At 41.4% G+C, this 21814-nt stretch overlaps 4 protein-coding genes across 4 annotated transcripts; 3 read left to right on the top strand and 1 right to left on the bottom strand.

Moving 5' to 3' along the window:
- The first annotated feature begins 565 nt into the window (after positions 1-565).
- Positions 566-3276, top strand: LOC137610030 (zinc finger protein ZFP2-like). Its single transcript, XM_068337437.1, has 2 exons — positions 566-860; positions 1128-3276. Exons 1-2 carry the CDS (start codon positions 692-694, stop codon positions 2312-2314), a joined length of 1356 nt encoding a protein of 451 aa, XP_068193538.1. The 5' UTR covers positions 566-691; the 3' UTR covers positions 2315-3276.
- Positions 3277-4040: 764 nt separating this feature from the next.
- Positions 4041-14478, top strand: LOC137609689 (testis-expressed protein 2-like). The gene is made up of 12 exons (XM_068336892.1): positions 4041-4334; positions 7283-8612; positions 9707-9907; positions 10088-10355; positions 10441-10628; positions 11016-11216; positions 11868-11967; positions 12429-12561; positions 12689-12829; positions 13309-13518; positions 13602-13722; positions 13818-14478. Exons 2-12 carry the CDS (start codon positions 7407-7409, stop codon positions 13962-13964), a joined length of 2916 nt encoding a protein of 971 aa, XP_068192993.1. The 5' UTR covers positions 4041-4334; positions 7283-7406; the 3' UTR covers positions 13965-14478.
- Positions 14479-15870: 1392 nt separating this feature from the next.
- On the top strand, positions 15871-18173 carry ndufb10 (NADH:ubiquinone oxidoreductase subunit B10). Its single transcript, XM_068337630.1, has 4 exons — positions 15871-16084; positions 16381-16519; positions 17343-17482; positions 18034-18173. The coding sequence occupies exons 1-4, from the start codon at positions 15874-15876 to the stop codon at positions 18123-18125; spliced, it is 582 nt and encodes a 193-aa protein (XP_068193731.1). The 5' UTR covers positions 15871-15873; the 3' UTR covers positions 18126-18173.
- A 793-nt stretch (positions 18174-18966) lies between these two features.
- On the bottom strand, positions 18967-21121 carry rps2 (ribosomal protein S2). Its single transcript, XM_068337628.1, has 7 exons — positions 21093-21121; positions 20635-20772; positions 20472-20561; positions 19930-20037; positions 19509-19842; positions 19174-19265; positions 18967-19094 (listed from the first exon to the last, which is right to left on the bottom strand). Exons 2-7 carry the CDS (start codon positions 20767-20769, stop codon positions 19011-19013), a joined length of 843 nt encoding a protein of 280 aa, XP_068193729.1. The 5' UTR covers positions 20770-20772; positions 21093-21121; the 3' UTR covers positions 18967-19010.
- Positions 21122-21814: the final 693 nt, after the last annotated feature.

Below are 21814 nucleotides of genomic sequence, written 5' to 3'. Positions count from 1 at the left end.
ATGAAGAATTGAACAAATGTCCGCGCAATGCATTTGGCAAAATAATACCAACACAAGAATCCCATCATGTTGTTTTTTTTATAAGGAAACCAAGCTTTACAATAAAATATTAAAAAGCTGGTACCGGTATCAATTGGAAGTAACCTTATACGTCACAATTTGTATAGTATGCCTTTAATAGTACAGTTGTTCCTGACGGTCACCACCAATATATCAGTGTTTTCATCCAAATTAAACCCTGCCTTTGAGAATTATTTACGTGGATGAATGCAACAAATTGTTTTGAACAGTGCGGTACAAATATACGAACAGAAGATGCAGTGTGAAGGCCATATAATGACATATTCAGTTGACGACACCATTAAATTTCTAAAATGTACTAAAATGTACCTTTGCGTTATGTGACCACAATTTGCGCTTCTCCTCGACCCAGGCAAGGTTCCGGACACGATTTTACGTGGAGCGATATGACACGCCTTCTCGGCCTCCGATTGGCCTGATAAAGTGATGACGTTGTCCAATTAGCTTTTCCGTGAAGGAACGGACTTCCTGGTCTGGGTGTTGGATTTGTATTTGTGTCTGATAGCATGTCGCGGTAAGGAGTTAAAGGTTCGAGCAAGGTTATATGAGTGCAAAGCCTTCATATAAAGCTACCGTAGTGGATGTGTGTACATTAACTCTTCTATAAGACATGGACGGAACGTTGTTTCAGCTGAGGTCGTTTGTTCATCAGAGGTTGTCATCAGCAGCAGAAGAGATCATCGGAGAGGTGGAGACAACCATAACGTTAGTTTTGTATGAAGCCAAAGAGGAGGTTGAAAACCTTCGACACCAGCTTGACCTGCTACAGAAGAAATCAGGTGAGGATTCTGACTAAATGCGTCATTTCACTTTCAGTGGTGAAGATACATAGCTATAGACGATGCTTGTCCACGCATGCGCACACGTCACTCGCTTATTGCAGTATCGTTCCTGTTGCAGTGGCAGCAGTAGAAATATTTTAATACTGTATATCTTCAAGGTGGAGTCACTTCTATTTATCCTGAAACTCCCAGAAAAAGAGAGAGGAGAACATTTTTCATATTGTGTCTCCTTGCTGTTGAGTAACTTTTGCCTCTGTTTTGTAGCTGAAGACCCTTCACTGTTCAGTAGAACAGTGGAACATGGAATTGAATGTGATGCCTTGCTGCTACAGGAGAACCCTGGGCCCTCATCAGTACAAGGTTGTAACTTCAGCACTGAGACCCCAAGATCTTCTCAAAGTGCTACAGATTTGGCGAAGAATCATTGGAATGACTGCATAGCTGAGAGTGATTTCAATATAATCAAGATAAAAGAAGAGCAAGAGGAACTTGGGGAGAATAGTCAAGCTCAGAATGTTTTTGTCCCTCCTTCTGAAATGATGAAAAGTGAGCAAGATCAGCCAGAGATGAAAGCATTGTATGAAATGCATTCAGTTCCTTTTGACTGCTCTGGAACCCAGTGTGAGGAAAAATATGAATATAAGAAACTGATGAATAGCGAAGGAGAACAGACCAAATCAAAATGGAAAGGAAAGAAGTTGCAAGAACAAAGAGATAATAGAAATTGCCCATCAGCATTGCCATATGATAAATGTTCTAAAAATGAAAAAGGACGCAGTTTTTGCCATTTGTGTGGCAAAGGATTCCTGCACATTGGCCCATTGATGAAGCACCTAAAAACACACGAGAAGAAAACTGATTGCACTGTGTGTGGGATTACATACCGGTCCACAAAACAGTTGATAACACACTTGAAACGTTATCATGATGAAACACTTTTTTGTGAGATCTGTGGACAAAGCTTTTCTGATAACTGTCATCTCCAGCAGCATGAAAGAATACACACAGGAAAAGAAGAGTTTACATGTCAAGAATGTGGCAAAACATTTCGAAGAAGAGACTATCTGATTGTGCATGTGAGAACCCATTCTGGGGAGAAACCTTATCAGTGTGATGTTTGCAATAAAGCCTTCACTCAGAGCCAGCATCTCTTATATCACAAAAGAGCTCATACAGGAGAGAAACCATATCCATGCAGCCTGTGCGATAAACATTTTAGTACTACCAGTAAAGTCAAAATCCATATGAGATATCATTTAGGAGAGAAACCATACTCTTGTGATATTTGTGGCAAACGTTTTCACGAAAGCAGACACGTGATAAGTCATAAAATCGTGCACACAGGAGAGAGGCCATATGAGTGCCATATTTGTGAGAAGAGATACAGATTTGCGCCTAGTCTAAAAGAACACCTTCAGATTCATGAGAAGGGAGTTACTGAGGGCTTGTGAGTGAGTTAGACAAGAAAAGTTCAAATGCATGGCAAAACATGTTTGAAATTTATGACTGGAAATAATTTGGATTTAGTTTTCTGCCTGGAATTTCAGAAATTCTACAATTAGTTGTTTGGTTTCGTGCATGTTATGTCATTAGGAGTAATCCAATTTCTTAAATTCAGACATTTCCAAATTGGCAGAGTTGTCATGGAAAATGTTTGTTTTACCTAAAATTTAATTAAACAGTAACATTTTCATCAACAAATTTTGTATGTTTGATGTAAAAGTTCAGTTTGTAACCTTGCAAATGGGGAAAACTTTTAATGGACAAAAATCCCCAAATGGCAAATGGTTCTACTTCAATACTTTTTTTTTCATGTGTGTGTCTGTGTAAAATGTTTTGTGAATAAATATTAAAGCTCCTGCCTTGCTTTGTTCATAGTAGTAACAATAGTAGAGCTGGAGGAATATCACCTCTCTTTGGTGAGTGAAAACACTTTAATGAAGTGAAATAACTAATTTATGACTTTGTGAAGTGCTGTTGCAAGCTTAGGTTATTTTACTACCCCCTCCCATACTGCTGTCAAAATTCAGTCCTGTCATTGTACTAAAAAACTGAGACTGGTGTTCATGCAATTGCCTTCATTGAGACAATGAAAACACTAATGAATCTGTTGTGTTTATCAGACTATAGTCAGTAAAGACGACTTTTATTTTCATGATATTGTGAAAAATGTAATATGTGTTGTAGTGAGCGATTTACACTCTTCTTGTTTTGAATTGATGTAATAAGTTTCTGAATAATTGTATGTATTACCAATAGACCTAATATTCAATAGGAGTTGAATCGTTTTACTTCCAGCTATAGATAAACCTGCAGGGTAGCTCATGTCCCTGCTGACAAGTAGCTGTTATTCTGCTTTGTGGCCAGCAGGTGGCAGAAAAAAATATTAAAATGATGGATGCGTTAAGGTGTTTCAGATCGACACAACCCTTGTCGATTCTGTAGACGCGACTGTGGCTGAGGTTGGTGGACTAACGCCTGAAATAAAAGGAGTGAAAAGTCAGCCTGGAACTGATTATTTAAACCATCCTAAGACTTTGGCATTTCTAACCATGTAATATCTGTCATTTGTTATATGTAGTAGCTCAGTGGGTCATGCTTAAAAACTTCACCTGGGAAGTGATCATTAAAGTGTCACAAACACACCAGCGCTTTCTTCCGGAACATTTAGTGGCGTTAAATATCAGTTCATACAAGGTGAATTTATTACCTCATAGAAAGTGTCTGCTCTCCTTGCATGCTGCATTAATCCATGTATAAAAGCCGGCTGTTGTCCTGCCTTTCCTCTGTCCGTCCTCACTCTGCATTTACTCCTTTTAAATCCCGTATAGCGAGATTACAAAAAACAAACATAAGGTTTTCATGTTTCATATTAAGATTAGATGAGGAAAACATCACATTTATAAATAGATACAATTCTGAATGAGAAACTGTATTCTGGTCTGTGTAGCAGTGATTGAGACCTGAATTTCCAGGTCATATAATTACATAAATCTGCGTACTGAAGGCTGCAGTGTCAGGATGAATTTAGATTGTGTTTGGAGCTCAAAGAGGAAGAATCGCTGTGTCAGCTGCTCTGTTTCCCTCCTCCCGGGTCTAATCTGGATTAGAGTTTCCAGTCTAGTCTGCAACCAGGACTCCAATAATCACATTATTCTGCATTGATCTGAAGCTTCTCAGGCGGAACAAACGAACGATGTCTAACGGTGGCAACGGTGTTTACATCGAGGCTGAAGTGTTGTTGTTTTTTAGATTTATTAAAATGAGTTTGGATGATTTTTTTGCAGCGAATATTTTCGATAATCTGGGATAGACCCGATGGATATTTTTTTGGTGTGGACGGTGGGTGGTGCGCATCCCCGTGTGCAGCTCGCCGCAGTACGCAGAGCGATCACTGCAGCCTGCGCTTGAAGCGCATTTCTACACAACACTGGTGCTTCAGAGGCAGCAGATCAATTATGTCACGTTCAGGTGAGTTTACTCTGAGCAGCACGGAGCATCAACATGTCTGATTTTTCCAATGTAAAACTCTAATTCTCCTCAGATGAGGAGCTCAAACTGACTGCCTGTGAAATTCCACAACCTCCCTTAGGGTTACAAAAGTTCAGACACAAATGGCTCTCCGTTTGAATAAGTGATAGTGTGTGTTATGCTGTCAGTCGATTTACATGTACTTAATGAGATTATTGTGTGATACCAAGCAAACACAGGGTCCGTTGCCAAATGTGTCAGATCTAAAGTCAAATGGAAATGGATGTCATTATACAGCTGTAGCGCTTTAATGAAATTCCATTCATCCCATTGTTTTTTTCAAAGGATAGAGGCCACAAGAAGATTAGAGTTGGAAAGACATTTTTTAGCAGAAATTTTATTCTAATCTATACCAAGTGCAAGGATGAAAGCAGGGTCCTGATCAGATTACATTATTTTCCGCACCATAAGGCGCACCTAAAAGCGTTTAATTTTCTCAAAAACCAACAGTCCACCTTACAATCCAGTGTGCCTTAAATGTGAAAATTGTTTTAAAATATGCCATTCATTGAAGGTGTGCCTTATAATCAGATATGCCTTATAATCAGTGCGCCTTTTAATATATGAAAAAAGTTGTAAAATAGACCATTCATTGAAAGTGCGCCTTATAGTTCAGTGCGCCTTATTGTGCTGAAAATACTGTATTTCTTCCACTCCATTTTAATGTACTTTGCAAGACTTTCCTGTCATTGGTTGTCTCTTGAATGTACCTGCCACATCATGAGCAAAAAATGCAGGGTTAGCTATAACTTTTCCTCATTTTGTTTTTGTTAGCTCCCTGAAAGGAAGTTGTTGAAATGCAGGATACCCTGTGTGCACTTTTGTTCTAAAGAACCATCAGCTTTATTAACGTTTAGGTCACACTGACTAGCAGTAAGTGATCACAACCTGCCATAACGATTGTATTCTTGTATCATCATATGCATTATTTTATTACAGTCAGTTCATATCAGTGGCCTCTGGTCACTGTAATATAAAGATGTAACCCAGACTTTTAGTAGATTAATGGTTAGTTGAGCTATTTTATAAGGTATTAATAATTTGAATCATGTTTCATTTGACTTGTGCTTTCCAAACACAATGTGCTGCTTTTCCATCTTTTATATTAGTGTAAAATAAAGACATAAAGTTCTATCCCAATGGTGCACATACATTCTGATCTGCATTTCTTCACTATTTTGGAAATAATAAAGAAAACAGTGCAGCTCTGCAGTCATGTATTAGGATATTTATATGCATGAACATGGCTCTCCTGTCAGGCCAAAGACTCCTCTAAAGATTCCTCCTTTAGCTCCTTTATTTCCTGCAGTAGTTCATCCACAGCCCTTATTGGAGTATTCAAATAACTTCTTTTTCTCTCCCTGGCAGTATGAACTGATCACAATTGACTGAGTTGAAGAATGAATTGATTAGGATAATACAGGGATATCTGGGGCAGTTTAAGCGTTGGACAGCAGTTCTTTTGGTAAATTGGATTTAATCCGTCAAGTAGTCAGTGGTGCAGCCTGCAGAGAAGTGATTAGACAGGACAGAAGTCAATGGGAATGCTAAATTACATGAGCATCATAGTATAAAATAACTACACACTCAGGCCTACTAATATTTTGTGCTTTTCTTATGCTGCTCTATAACTGTAGACACTTACTCATGAAGCCATCTTGTGACAACATGTGACGGTTGATTATCTGTGTGCGTATGACACATACGACAGAGCATCTGAAATGCATTTAAACTGAAAGACAAACTGCTTATTGGGTTTAACTCATGTCCAAAAGGTTTTAGGTTTCTGTTGGTGAAACCAGTTTTACAATTTTGACCAACAGTGAGATGAGCTGCACAGCCTGCCTGCTATCTTTAGGGTTTGTGAATGTCACATGTGAAAAAGCCACAAAGAATTCATTAACTGGTTCTCTTCGATGGTGTAATTTGCAAAGATTGAGGCCCAAACCTTACGTCTTGTTTCTGAAGTCTGTACCAGATTCTGTCATGAGAGAACGTGGTGATGAAAGAGTGTGCATCAGAAACATCTGGTTTGAAAGAGAATGTGCGTGTGTTTGTCTTCAGTGATAGTTCATGTCTGTGCATTCTTCACCACTACCAGTGAGTTGTGTGATGCGTCTGATGACCCACATTTGTCTTTTTTGTTTGTCCACGAGACATCTAATAAAATTGAGACTGGATTTGTGTGAATTTTTCTGAAGGGCTGGATCTTGTGTTGAGGAGAGGTTTCTAATGAAGATTCTCTCTCAGTATTTAATGTCAGATTGGGTCTTAGTTGTTTGTTTTTATATGATTTTTTTGTTTGTTTGTTTGTCTGCCTGTTTATCTGTGTTTGTCGGGTTGTTGTTTTTTGCTTTGTTTGTTTATTTGTTTTTTTGGTTGGTTGGTTTATTGGATAGTTTTTAACAACAGATTTTATTTTTTTTTGCAATATCATGAAAAGAAAGAATAGGAGGTAAATAAGAATGAAAATATCTAACTACATACTAATGATCCTTGACCCACGAGAATTATCTAGTCGTTACTATAGTAACAGACATAAATATCTTCAATATCAAAAATGACAAAGGAAAATAATGAGTGTTGCACTTGGATCCTTGGATGTGACGCATCTCAGTTTGGCATAAACAAGTATAAAGACCCAGATCACTTAATCTAGTTTGGGATTATCTGTGACTATAGGATTAAGATCTCTGCTAATGACTTCTAATGATGATTGTAGAAGCAAAGCCATCCACTCCAGTATTATCTCTCTCACACACGCACGCACGCAAGCACACACACACACACACACACACATGCACATACACACACACACGGTGTCATCAGATGTTGTTGTTGAAATATTAAAGTAATCACCTTTATAATATAGTTTCCTTTTCTTCCAGCGACCACCATAAACAATCTGAAGAGGAGGTTACAAGTCTGCCAATATCAGCACCATGCTCCATGTCCTTAGCTTCTCCATTTGATTGATTGCAATCACACTAGAGTGCTTGATTGATTGGCAACATGGAGGAGAGCAAACTTTTCTTTAGCCTGGACCCAAAAGATGAAGGTCCAATTGTAGCCTTTTCCAAAGACAAACCAAGAGGCAGGGAGAGCCAGCCTGACCTCAGTCTCGGGATGGATTTGAACCTGAGCCAAGACAACCGCTCCCAGCCTTCCTTCCTGCCTCACTCCCCCTCGTCCCCAGGCTCTTTAGCTGACCTATCGGCATCATCATCATCATCAGGCCTGCTTCTCACCTCCAACCTCACCAAGTCCTCCTCTACCGAGCTCGACCCAAACGAGAGCAGCTCTGTTCGAGGCAAACCTCTGCTCAGTTTGGTCAAGTCCCTGAGCACTGAGATTTCCCGCCGGGTTGAGCCAGAGGTCAACCTCTCTAAGTCAGACTCCAAGCTGCATTTGCATCCCCGCAAGCAGATTACCCATGCAAAGATCCTAGAGGCCAGGCCAGAAACAAGGGCACTGAGTGAAAGTGATGAATGGGTATCACATCCTTCAACAGGAAGCATAACTTCCGCTGAACCAAGGGGTAGCTCCTTGATAGCTGAGCTGGAGGGCACACGGAGGAAGTTCTCTGAGGCGATGCAGGATCCACTGAGCATGCTGAATAAGATCATTGGTGATGAAAGCTCCGGGAGCCCTAAGCAGGGAAGGGTTTTAGCCACTGGGGAACCATCAGCCTCCCAAGGCAGCTGTGGAACAGACGGAGGCAGCAATGATGCAGAAATCACATGCCGGAGGAGAGCAGATGTTGACCAGAGAGTTTTGTGTGATATGCCGCAAAAAAGACTGCAACAAGGATCCTCTGTCTCTCCAGAGCACATCACCCACAGCTCAGATGGCAGCATTGACATCTGCGCTTACAGAGATATGATTCAGGTGGTGGAGCACCAGAGTGGATCCAGAGGCACCCGTTATCTAACTAATCCTCAGCATCAAGTAGCAGTGACGGGCTCGTCACTGCCACTTCGCTGGCTCCTGCCTGTGGCTTTCCTAGCTTACGGTTTCTTTGTGATGCCCCTGCCTTCCTACGTGACTGGTCTGTCAGTGGGGATTGCATGTGGTTTTATGCTGGGCCTCGTAGTGGTGTTCGTATTTTCCTCACAGCGCTCATCTAGAGGAAGCAACAAGGGAACCAGTATGGGAAAATCCATCCCCCAGAACATGAACGTACTGGATCGAGAGTCTGCAGATACACTAATCCTAGAGGTAATACAGGATCCATCCACACAGGTTACGTATGTAAATATAAAAGTGATAGCAAAAAAAAAAAGTTCTTAATGACAGAGTCAGTATTTGTAGGCCTATTTTCAAATTTTCCTTTTTAATCTAAAGATAACAGATGATCAGTGTATTTATAGGAGAATGAACTGAAACTTGTTCAGCATGATTCAAGTTCAAGCTTCATAAAGTTGTTCCAATGGTGTACAATATGGCTTACTGTATGGGGAAAAGCTTCTAAATTTCCCAGTTTGGGATAAATAAAGTCTGTCTGTCTGTCTGTCTCTGCCTGTCCGTCCATCTCTCTGTCCGTCCGTCACTCTGTCTGTCTGTCTGAGCTTCCATCTAGACCACAAACACTCAGTAACCTCAGTGTACATTGCTGGTAGTTTGGCTTTGGACACTCTGATCTTAGAGCAACCCTTACCTGATCCCATAAGCAACCAGTTCTTTGGTGTAATGTTAGTTGTTGTGAAGTCAACCTGCCTTCAATGTAAGAAGGATGTTATGTTCTCTCAGTCCAACTGAGTGGGTGTGTTCTAGTCAGGGAAAAAGAGATGCTGTCTATACTGCCTCTTGTGTTGCTGTTAATGATTTGGCTGTATTAAAATGAGGTTCAAGCTCTGATGTTTTGTACATCAGGGCGAGAGATGAAAACAACAAACAACAGCAACCACATGAGTCATTGGGCTTCACAAACTAAAGTGCTCTCTGTGCCATTTAATGGATTAGTTTTGTGGTAATCACTGTATTAAAGCTGCATTCAACCGCAGCCGGTTTCGGCATCTGAAAAGTTATTTCGCTAATGGCTTTGTCAAAGCTTCACCATAGGTCTGTTGGAATGGTAAGGCTGGCTGCCCCCAAATACATAAATAGTTAAAGGGTTCAAATAAGGTTTGAATAAGTTAATAAAATGTGGAAAGAACAGTAGGTTTTATCACAGCTCTCGCTATGAATTTCATTTTCCTGAGTAGAGACTGCGTTAGATTTAACAGCTAAACACACCTGAATACTGTATAGCCGCAGCAAAGCTTTCGCTGTGGTTTGATTGTAATAATTACAGTATCTCTACCCATCTTGAGGGCTGGATGAATGAGACACCTAGCTACGACCCTGAGACTTTCTACCCTTCCGTCACACATTCTGTCTACGTGACCCTGGAGGGCAGCTGGCTGCACCTGGCATACCCACGAGTCAACATCCCCCGGTGGGCCAGGTTCGACCAGACGCCCCATGAGACCTCGTTTTTGCGTTCACGCACTATCCAGCTGGCTAACTGTAAGGTCAGTGTAATAAAATTCTTGTTTCTGGGTCCCACAATAGGCATGTCCCTCAGAGGGGGAGGCGTGGTGAACTTTACAACTGAAGGGGCAAGAATTATACCAGTACAAATTAGTATAGATCCATTTTTAGCAGTCCACATCTCTTCACTGTCCTTATTTATTTGCTTATTCTCATCTCAGGTGTCGTTGTTGCCACCTAGTTTGGCTCGCAAGAGGATGTGGAACAGAAAATACCCCATTTGCATCACGCTGGCTGGGAAGGAAAGTATAGTCGAAGAGCAGGAGGAGAAAGAAAGGGCAGAGAGACAGACGGACCCAGACCCAAAGCCTTCTGTCTCCCTGTACCTGTTTGGTCGCACGGGGAGAGAGAAGGAGGAATGGTTCCAGCACTTCCAGTCTGCCTCCCGGCTCGGAGAAAAGGGGAGTGTGAGTGGGGAGGAGAACACAGGTGAGATTATTTCTGTCAATCCATGAGTCATAAGTTATATTTTCCAGCTCCTTCATTCCGTGTCTGTGTTTTGTCTGACACTCAGAGACTCGTGGTGGTGGAGACGACGTTAAAGAAAGCACAGAGGGGCTGCACGAGTTGCCCGGATCTCTGAAAACGAGAACAACATTAGACTACTGCGCCTACATGGCTCAACTGATTGCCTCTCAGATTGACAATCCCACACCCAGCCCCTCCCATAGTGACAAGGGAAGCCCTACAGTCCACAAGAAGGTCAGAGAATGCTCTTTCATTTTCCTTTTAGATCCACTGGACGTGATAGAACTCTGCTTCCCTCATCTTCTGCTGCTGCGTGAATACTCACGCAGCAGCAGAATCGATGGGAGTTGTGTAGAGTCTACAGAGCCAGTCGATATCAGATACTTTTCCACTGGTCTGCTCTTACCACTCAGCTTCATCTAGGATGCTGGCCATCCTTGCTGATGACACTAAATGTCAGCATGCAGAAATATCAGGTGTCACATGGTTGCAGCAGTATTGATAGGTGGAGAAAGATGCAGAATCAGCGCAACAGATGGTGTAACTGAGGCATGACGATATGGAAATGGAAAATATTTGGTTTCTAACTGGTCAGTTTTTCTTACTTTGTCTTCCATGCAGACTCACTATGAAGAACACCTACCTGGAGGCCAAACTGGAGCTGAGCCCAGTGAAGGTCCAGGAGCAGGGTGGTGTTCTACCGAGGCCCAGCCCTCCTGGGTGAACTCCCTGGTGGGGAGGATCTTCTGGGACTTTCTCCGGGAGAAATACTGGACAGATCAGGTGGCCCACAAAATTCAAAAGAAACTCAGCAAGATCAAGGTGAGGGTGGTCGAAAATGGTATTATATTAATTTATTCTTCAATAATTTTCTATATTACCATTTTAACTTGTGTGACAAAATGACTGTTCATTTGTGCATTTTCATATTCATCTTCATATTCACACCCTTACAAGTGACATGATCACACTGACTGATGATATTGCTAGGCAACAGTGAGTTTATTGCTCGCTTCTCCTTTCTCTTCTTCTTCTGCCTTCAAACGGGCTTATTCAAAAAGTCAAAAGATGTAAAAAATAAGGTAGATCAATGCCTTAGGTCTTTGCTTTGTATGTGTGTGTGTGTGTGTGTGTGTGTGTGTGTGTGTGTGTGTGTGTGTGTGTGTGTGTGTGTGTGTGTGTGTGTGTGATAGAGAGAGAGAGAACATTTGCTTCTCTCTAGTCCCAAAGGCAGGAGGTGAGTAGAGGAAAATGATGACACTGCATCATCTCATTAGTCATTTCCTGCTCTCCTCCTCCACACACAACACTTTTTTTATTCCTTTATTCTACACACACAAACTCATACACACTGCAGGTTTCCTCTGCCCCCTTGTTTGCCTTATTAGCCTCTGCAGAGCCTCTCTTTAATTATAGCTGACATGGACACAGCATGTTCTCTAATTGTAGGTATCTTTGTTTTCTTTGTAATAGTTGCCATATTTCATGAATGAGCTGACTCTGGCTGATCTGGACATGGGCACATGTCTGCCCCAAGTCCTCAGCACTTCCAAGCCCACCCTGGACCGCAGAGGTTTGTTGTTGTTTGTTGTTGACACTGTCATCTATCTTTTATTTAGTCGTACTGCCTATACGAGCATCATCGTCTGTAAAGTCTTTTCCATGCCATTTTTTTTGTGGAGGAGTCATCAGATAAGGTTAACCCAATGTGTTTCTTCTCTCAGACAGAGGCCTGCTTTCAGCACAGGCTATGATGTAATTTAATTCTTTACAGTCATTCCCACCTTTAAGATTCAACTGTCTCCTGTTTAAGAAGCAAATAGGATCAGCAATCCTCTTGGGCTTGACTAAGCCTAACGTACAATAACATACGAAAGCTATTCTCTTCTGGTGTAATGTCCCTTGTACAATGAAACTGTTCTAGACCACATCTCAAAGAAGCGATGGAAAACCAAACTCTAACTCTAGATCACAATTTGTGAAGAAGCCTTAAGTGTCATCTCTCAGTTTTCCCTAACTCCCCTTTTTCCAAAGGGCTGTGGCTGGAACTGGAGTTGGTGTACACAGGCTGCCTTCAAATGACTCTGGAGACAAAGATGAACCTGTGCAAGCTGGGTAAAGAGGAAGAAGATGAGACTCAAAACATTCCAGAGAACCAGCAAGTGGGGTGAGGCTTATCTCATATTCTTCACTTGGTGGAGAAAATGTGAAGGTGGAGGTGAACATGCATGAAGGAAGTGTGTCTCCCAAGCTTAGTAGTTTTCATGAAGAGGTACCACTGGTGTGTTTTCCAGCTCTAAGCCGCCCAGGCTGTGCATATTGGCCGATAGTGATGAAGAGTCGTCCAGTGCCGGCTCTTCTGACGAAGAGGATGTCCCCCCACCTGAGCCACAGGGGTCTGTGGGAGATAAAAGCACACCAATAGCAGCTGAAGGGTAAATTAACCGTTTCATTTGTTATATCTAAAACAGATGAAATATAACAAGACAACATGATGAGTCGTCATGCATTATCATTTCTAAAATAAGATGGATCCCGTTCAGTGACATAAAACCACACGGTAAAAGGTGAAAAAGTTCAGTTTTGCATCATAATCCACTTTTGCTTTTCCTGCTTTTCTTAGTACACAAAGTCAAAGTGACTGTTTTAATAAAAGTTTGAAATCTAATTTTGTGAAGAAAGAAACAAACATTTGCTTGTTCTGCACTTATGCAGAATATAAACATCAAACCTGTGAGTCAAATTCAAATTAAATAAGTCCTGCTGTGGCTATTGTTCTCATAATGAATATGTAAGACTGTCTAACATGTAAATCAGGGCTGTAGTCACTTTACTCCCAGTTCAGAGTTCTGAAATAATTTCCGAGTCGTGGTTATTCTCACTGTACTGCCCTTACTGTCCTTTCTTACCCCAGGCACACCACTGGCAGCACAAGCAGGAAGATCTTGAGATTTGTGGATAAGATAGCGAAGTCCAAGTATTTCCAGAAAGCCACTGAAAATGAGTACATCAGGAAGAAGATAGCTGAGGTGTCTAACATGCCTCTCATGCTCAGCGTGGAGGTCCTGGAGCTCGCTGGTACCCTGGCCATCAACATCCCACCGCCCCCTACTGACAGAATATGGTACTATACATCTCTGTTCATTCATTCATTCATTCATTCATTCATTTTTTATATATACATTGCTTTTCATCCATTCTTCTTAGGTACAGTTTCCAAGTGCCTCCCAGGTTGGACCTTCATGTGCGTCCCACACTCGGCGAGAGGGAAGTCACCTTCACTCATGTCACCGAGTGGATTGAAAAAAAACTACAGTGTGAGTTCCAGGTCAGTCTATCTGGAAAATATTTTCACTATCATTAAAAACAGTAAGACCTCATTTTTACTTATTGTGTTAATGAATAATTTATTCTCCCTGACAGAAAGTGTTTGTCATGCCCAATATGGACGATCTTTACCTGCCCCTGATGACATCTGGCCTGGATAACCCACCAACATCCCTCCAGTCCTCCATCCACTCCTCATCCCACCAGTCCTCCGTGGAGTCCCAGGATTACCTGTCAGAGTAATGCCTTCAAGGGGCAACAGAGGGGAATTATTCGCTGAGATCTGTGCAGCTATTGGCTTCTGATGGTGCAGCAGCTCAGTCTGGGCTCAGTGCTCCTCCTGGTGGTATTCGCTGTAACCACTGCAGAAATCTCAGAAGTGAGCTACAAGACCGGTGCAACAGGGCTAGTGGGAACAGATGAGATGACATTTTTACAGGATGGACATTTTTAAAGTCGAACACAGAAAAAATGACACCACTCTTCAAACACTGGATATGTTTACTGCATGTTAAAGCACAATGCCACTAACAAGAGTCATTTCAAAAGATACTGCTGCTCTACTAAATCATCTAAACATTTTCTGATCCACTGATAATTTTGATAACTAGATATTTAAAAACAAAAAAATGATATGAGATGTTAATGTAAGCTGATTATGTTCAGTGAGTTTTTTGTGTTATTTTTTCACAGTATTAATGATCATGGATTTATCAGTGAATAAAAACTTCTGACCTACATGAGCTATGGTGTATCCCACAAGGGCTGGATGCCAGGCAGTTCACTATCCTCAGACCCTTGTGAGTTGGAATTTTCTTTGTGTCCCATCAGCCTGTCACACCCATCGGGACCATGTATTCGTCAGAAAACAGTGAGGTGGCCCTTTTTCTGACTTGGGCAGTAATCACATCTGGAAATGGAATAATCAATAGAATCCCACAGAAAGAAGTCAAAAAGTCCTCAAAGACTAAATTTTGTCTGATATTACAAAAAATCTAAAACATGACGTTGGCTTTAATCATAACAAAGAGATGCTTGGAAGTCTCATCGGCACAGTGAGATCACAGAAATACACTTTCAAGATTTTTAGCCATTAGAAATAACCATACTATTGATTAGAAGTATATTTTGGGCTAGTTGTGACACTGAAATTTTCCTGGGAATACTGAATAGGACAAAACTGTTAAGGAGTTTAGATCTTCAGATAAATAGATACTGTACTTTGTTAATCCTGAGAGAAATTCCGTTTATCATCTGCCTACAATAAATACATAAATACACATAACAGTTACACAATAACAACTAACATGGGTCACATGATTGGAGTTGACCACATTTTATACAATCAGTAATCAGGGTGTGTCACATTAGCATTTGGCAGTAATCCTCCTCTCCTGTTATCCTGTGGGATGGCAGCCCACCCTTCAGCTTTCAGTTGCAGCTTGTAGAGGAAGTTCACGCTGTCACACTTACTCAATCAACACCACAGATTTTCTACAATTTTAAGCTCTGGGCTCAATGCTTGTCAATCTCAAACTCAAGATCATCTTCAGCAAACAATAGCACAATCTCCACACAGATGTCTGTTTCGTTTCTATCTCTAAGGCCCCGTTCAGACTACAGCTATCAGATTTTGATGCCTATGTCTTTTAGTAGAAGTATGCTGATTTCATTTGGGATTAGTTTTCTGTTAAATTATTTCCAGAATCGGTACTAATAAAAATCCCTGAAGCCAGAGCAAGCCTCCAGAGTGACCACAAATCTTCCCTACATTTAGTATTGAAGTACAAAACGGTTTTGACATGGAGAGGGATATGGCTTGCTTTCAAATGCATTCAGCGAAAATATGTTTGTGGATTTGTAAATGCTTTTTGAAGACTAGCATTTTTCATTTCATGTCAGTCTCTGTTAAACACTGTGAGGCTGTGCTGCAGCGCCATCTGCTGGGCTTCTATAATACAACAGCTCTACCTACACGTGACCTTTACCCTTCGACCTTTTAGATTAAAAAGTTAATTATCATGTCACTTGGAATAAAATAATATTTACACATATTTTTTTTAGAGAAAAATACTTTTAAAACAGCGTTTTTATGAAGGTCGCGTTTTCCATTCGTGACCTCTAATTCGCCATTATGTGGTGACTTCTGCGCATGCGCAAAACAGAGGCTTTGCCGTCGAGGTCGAATTTTGTGTCTGGAGTGAAAGAAGACAAAATGCCATCGGATCATAATAAAGATGCGTACCCGGAGCCACCCTCCCGGACTCCGGTGGTGAACAGACAATCGGCGCTGCCAAATCCAACCTCGATAATGTCTCAACTCTTTTATTACTCTGTGGACCTGCCTGTCACCACTTTTAGAGGTAACTGAAGCTACTAGCTGATAGCCTAGCATAACAGCCACCGCGATTTGTTGACGTGTTATAACGGTTTGCAAAATGTTACATCAATTACAAGGACCAGGTTTGTAGGATTTATAAATCTGACTGGTAATAATGGACGTAGTTAGCTAGCTGTGTGCGCACTCTTAACTGTTTTTGTGCTAGCTGGCTAGCATCACAGCCAAATGTTGTGATAGTGCGCCCCCTTGTGGCTCGTGCTGTGTACTGCGCTTGTGTTGCTAACCAACTACTAACGCGTGTGTTGTGTTTTCATCCAGGTGTTTTAGACAGTTTACGGTCTAAAAACAAGACCGTCTATTACCATCAGAAGTTCCGCCGTGTTCCTGACCTGACAGAATGCTTTGAAGGAGATTATATGTGCCACTTTGAGGCTGAGATGCAGTGGCGGAGAGACTTGTAAGTAATAACGTGACTGAATAACATAAGATTATTCCACTAGTTGGCAAAATCAAAATGTTTTCTTGCGGCAGTGGCACGAGCAACACTCGAGTTGGAAGTAAAATCATTCAGCCACAGTTGCATATTAGCACATCTTTTTCTTAGAATAGCTCAATAAGACACATATTACAATGGATTTATCCAAATGTCGCAGGGCTGTGTTTATTGACTGTCTCAAAATTATTCAAAAAAGTAACTTTGGTAGTTGGTTGATGCTCTTTCCATGTTAACACCTGCCGCAAACATTCGTTCATTCATTTTTCCATACCGCTTCCTCTCACGAATGTGGGTCATGGGGGTTGCTGGAGACGATCCCAGCAGACTTACAGACACGAGGCCCTGGACATGATGCCAGCGCATCGCGGAACCACACAAAAGACGAATAACCACTCATACACACCAACAGGGAAAATCCACGCAGACACAGGGAGAACGCGTAATCTCCATACAGAAGAGAACTCAAACCCAGAACCGTCTGACTATGAAGCGACAGTGCTAACACCACCGTGCCGCCCTTGATGCAAACATGATGCAGCCATTTTTGTTGTCCCTCACCCAGATTCATAACCCTTAAGTTAGTTCAGATTTATTGCATCACAGCAGTATTTTTAAACATTGGTGGCTTATTGTGATGATTTAAGGTTTACAATAAGCTTTCTTTTCCTGTGCTTTTAGGTCAGTAGTTGTGTATGTCTTGGAGTCTACATTTACTGTGGGGGCAATCAGCTGTGTAGATATTGTATTTGTTGTGTCACTCAGTGTTTTTGCCTACCCTCCACAGCAAAGTGGACAGGGAGATTGTGCATGTGCTCCAGGAGCGTGTGGCAGCTTGTCGGCAAAGAGAAGGACATAACTACGATCAGAACTGCATCAAAGAAATGCAGCAGTTCATAGAGGTGTCAAAGAACTTCCAGTTGCGTTGTAAGTACTGTGCTTCCTGTTCATGTTTGTGGTTTACAAGTATTCCAAGTAACTCAAAGTTAAAGGACATTTTGCACATTGAGTACTACCCATTGTACGGCACGTTGATGAAGGAGTTTTTTCAGTAATAGAGGCACCCTTCCTAAGTTGAAAACTTTCCTGCCTGTGGCCATTAAACTGCACAATTCCTCACTCTGACAGTGATGCAATGGAAGTGGACATTAAAGACTGTGTATACTGTATGTCTATATCCTCTTAATCACATATCACTATTCCTTTTTAACTCTATTCTAATTTTTGTCTTATTCTGACTTTTCCTGTGGTTCTTTCTGGAGCAATGAAACTGACAAAAAGCAGTTTCCCCGTCGGGGATCAGCAGTCTGATTCTGAATTAAGAATCATATACTGTATGTGTCCTTTGCATGGCTTTGTTAGAGGGATAAGGAATTTTCATTTCTTCAAGATTAAATGTGTATTTTTATTTTTTGGAAATGATGGCTTGATGATTTAAATAATGTTGTGCAGCTACCACGACATGCATTTCCTTCCAGATGGAGACCTGGGGGCATATGGCGATGCAAGGAAGTGTCTAATGAAGCAAAAGGAACGGATGATGGCGGCTCAGGCCCAGGCTGCTCAATGAGGTCCTTTCCTCTCCTGTGTAATAACTAAAATAAAACTATGTAACCACCTTGTCTTTTTCGTTGCCCCATCCCTGACAGCATGTTCATAGTTGCAATTCAAGATATTTACTTGTTTCCATTAATTAAGTACTCGGGGCTTATACCAGTTAGTTTCCATGTTTGCCAGCACTAACACTGGCATCAGATAAGAACGCCATCAGTTGACATGAAATTCAGGGCTATTCCCATCTTGCCATCTGACAGGATGCTGGACAAAGCCAAGAACTGAAAATTCCAGGTGAAATATATTGAACAATCTTAATTTTGTCAGTCGTTGCATTCTGAAGTTTCTGATGCATGAAGAGAGACCATTTTCCTAAAAAAGTGAATGCCCACATGGCCAGCGGACCCAGAGCCTCCAAATACCTGGAGATTGCTTACCAACATAATAAATGATCAGGGCAACTGATGCCGCTCATGCTGACTACATTTGTCCAAGACATTGTAGGAAAAACCTATAAAGTACAAAAAACGTAGGTGTTCAGCTAAAATATATAATGACAGCCAAAACCAGAAAGATGAGGAAAAAAAAGATGGATCTGATTTTTTAACTTTCTGTAAAATATATTCATTACCTTTTCCAATTTTCTTGCTTTGAAACAGAATGCAGTGTGCATTAAAATTTTGAGGTTTACTTACCTTTATCAATACATTACAAACATAATTGAATGCCAAATGATTTTTCACCGTAATTTAATCAGTGTGGATCCGTTACCCACATCCAGTTTTACTGCTTTTCTGATTTCAAGAAACAAAACCTTGAATGTTTTAACACTGAAGATGTCACAACAACAAAAAGAGTGATGTTCCAGAATGTTTATTAACAGTCTGCTGTAAAAAAACATTTAGGAGGGAGCAGCTGCCTGGACGGTCTGTCCCCTCTGCACAGACACCCTGGTGTGTGTCTTGGCCAGGTGGTCAGTGAATTCCTGAAATGAACACAATAGGTGTTAATACACAAGCACCTTAATAATCATGACCCACTTGAATGTCTGTAGCCTTCTGTACCTGGTAGGGAGACTTGGTGAAGACTGTCTCCTTCCACAGGTCAGGGGTCAGGTAGCTGTAAGTCTTTGAGATGGCGTCAAACGTTGCCTTTGCTGATGAAATAAAAGTTCACATTAGAACTTGAGTTTAAACAACACTGCTATCATTTTCAGAAAACAACTGTAGCGCACAGACAAGGGGAACAGAGCAGACCACAGAGCACGGTCTTTCTGCCGTGCATTTCAGTACTCGTTTCTTTCTCTCCTGATAACGTCAGCAACACCACTGGAAAGGTGAAGCTGGGCAGAGCAAGGAGAAAAACCCCAACATGTGGACAAACTCAAAAATAAATTTACCAAAGTTGCCCAGCGTGGCCGTGCAGCCCCTTGCAGAGGTGTAGCAGTCATCGATTCCAGCCATCATGAGCAGCTTCTTGGGAACAGGGGCAGACACGATACCGGTACCACGGGGTGCCGGGATGAGACGCACCAGGACAGAGCCGCAGCGCCCTGTCACCTTGCAAGGCACGGTGTGGGGCTTGCCGATCTTGTTACCCCAATAACCTCTCCTGACGGGGACGATGGACAGCTTGGCCAGGATGATGGCCCCACGGATGGCTGTGGCCACCTCTTTGGAGCACTTCACACCAAGACCCACATGGCCATTATAGTCACCAATGGCAACAAAGGCCTGTAGAGAATCAGATGGAAACAAGGTCAAACTGACCAAAGGCAATAGGAGGCAACAACGATTTAAATTATGTCCACGCTAACTTGCCTTGAACCTGGTGCGCTGACCAGCCCTGGTCTGCTTCTGGACAGGCATGATCTTAAGCACCTCGTCTTTCAGACCAGATCCAAGGAAGAAGTCAATGATCTCTGACTCCTACAAGCAAAACCAAAAACAAGAATTTAGATGGTCCAATGCAGCTGTAAAATGAGTAATACGCTAACGTTTTATATGATTCAAATAATCCATGTTTACTTACTGAAAAAGGCATTTTTCAAAGAGAGAAGTCTCGTTCTTATGGGTCACTTTACAACCACAGATATGGGTTGTTTTATGAAATTCCTGATTTTATTAAACTACTACTAATCTGAAGTGTAATGCTCCTGTTACAGCTTTCAATCAATACAGAGCGGGATTTTAAAAAATTATGTACTACAATATAAATGATGGATTTCTCTTTAAGACTTGCAGAGACCACTTATCAACAGTGTGATTAATTCTTCTACCTTAAATTTATACAACCTTTAATGAAATCTTTCAAATGAATGAAGCTTTTTACTGCCTGAAACGTTCGTTTCCAGACTGCTCACCTTGATGGGCAGAGAGTACAGGTAGATCTCCTCCAGGGACTTGATCTTCATGTCCTTTACGAGGCGGCCCAGTTTGGTGACTGGAACCCACTAACGAAACACAGCACTGCCGTCAGAACTCACTCACCTACAGATTTTACCGGGTCGTCAGTCAACAACCTACTTCCTTGTCCTCGGACTTGCCGCCGCGGGCACCGCGGCCCCTTCCACGGCCTCTGCCGCGTCCGCGGCCCCGGCCGCGACCGCCTGCGCCAAAACCTCCGCGAAAACCTCCTCTGCCACCGGCGTCGTCCGCCATTTGCTACAGGACAAAACACAAACTAATATTGACGTTTCTTATATACACCAACGAACTACTATAGTTCAAATCAACAAGCATCTGTTCGGCCAGTTGATTCATGAAAAGCGAAGGCAGAGCCGCCATATTCCGTCCATTGATAAATCTTCCTTTGACATTCACTAATATCTTCACACACGGTCACTCTAACTCATAAATATAAGCAGAATTATATCAATCTGATTGTAATGTAACATTGCTGGTATAATTAATATATATTTGTAGAACGATGCGTGAGATAGTTTAAGATTTTGGCTGAAGTAACGGATAACCATTCCACTTACGTGATCTGTGATGTAGGAAGAAGACCGGAAGGAAGTTTCGCTGGTTTTTATATGGGAGCTGTTATCGCGAGACTTTATAGCGATACGTCATCAAACGGCGCCTTTACCGGCAGTTTTCTCTGTAGTCCGTACCAGAGTTGTTTATGTGAAGTAAGATAAAAAGAGGTAGACAACCTAATATGTATTCTACTTAGTCAGTAGAATAATTCAAAAGGTTATTCAATTATTTTCGCTCAGTGAGGTCGTGGTGCAGCTTTTTGAACAGAGAATTGAATTTTTATTTATAAAGATCCGGATTGAGGTGTAGATTTTTTGCAGTTTGATAGACAGACAGACAGATAGATACTTTAATAATCCCGGAGGAAATTGTACAATTGTTTGTGAACCTCCCTTAAAGCAAATACTGTACTGTATTTTATTTGACCACAGAAATGAAGTAATTATTGAATTTACCATTTCAAAGAATGTTTTAGGAGGGGTTACAGGAATACTTTCAAATTTAAATAATATTATTTCTTCTCTCTAATTTTTTGAGCCAAAGCTTCGATCGTTTGTAGTGGGAGAAATACGACTTATGGAAAGTCTTCCGCTGTTAGGTCGTGTGATGCTAAATTGTTTAGAATAAGATCATAAGGATGTAGCACATAAGAGCTTGTCAAGATATAAATATGAATTCTCTGTAACCAACTTTGCTCTCTTCTTCCAACCAGCCTTGCTACTTG

This window comes from Antennarius striatus, chromosome 16, assembly GCF_040054535.1.
Source record: "Antennarius striatus isolate MH-2024 chromosome 16, ASM4005453v1, whole genome shotgun sequence".
NCBI lineage: Eukaryota > Metazoa > Chordata > Actinopteri > Lophiiformes > Antennariidae > Antennarius > Antennarius striatus.
This window is presented reverse-complemented; position numbering and strand designations above follow the sequence as displayed.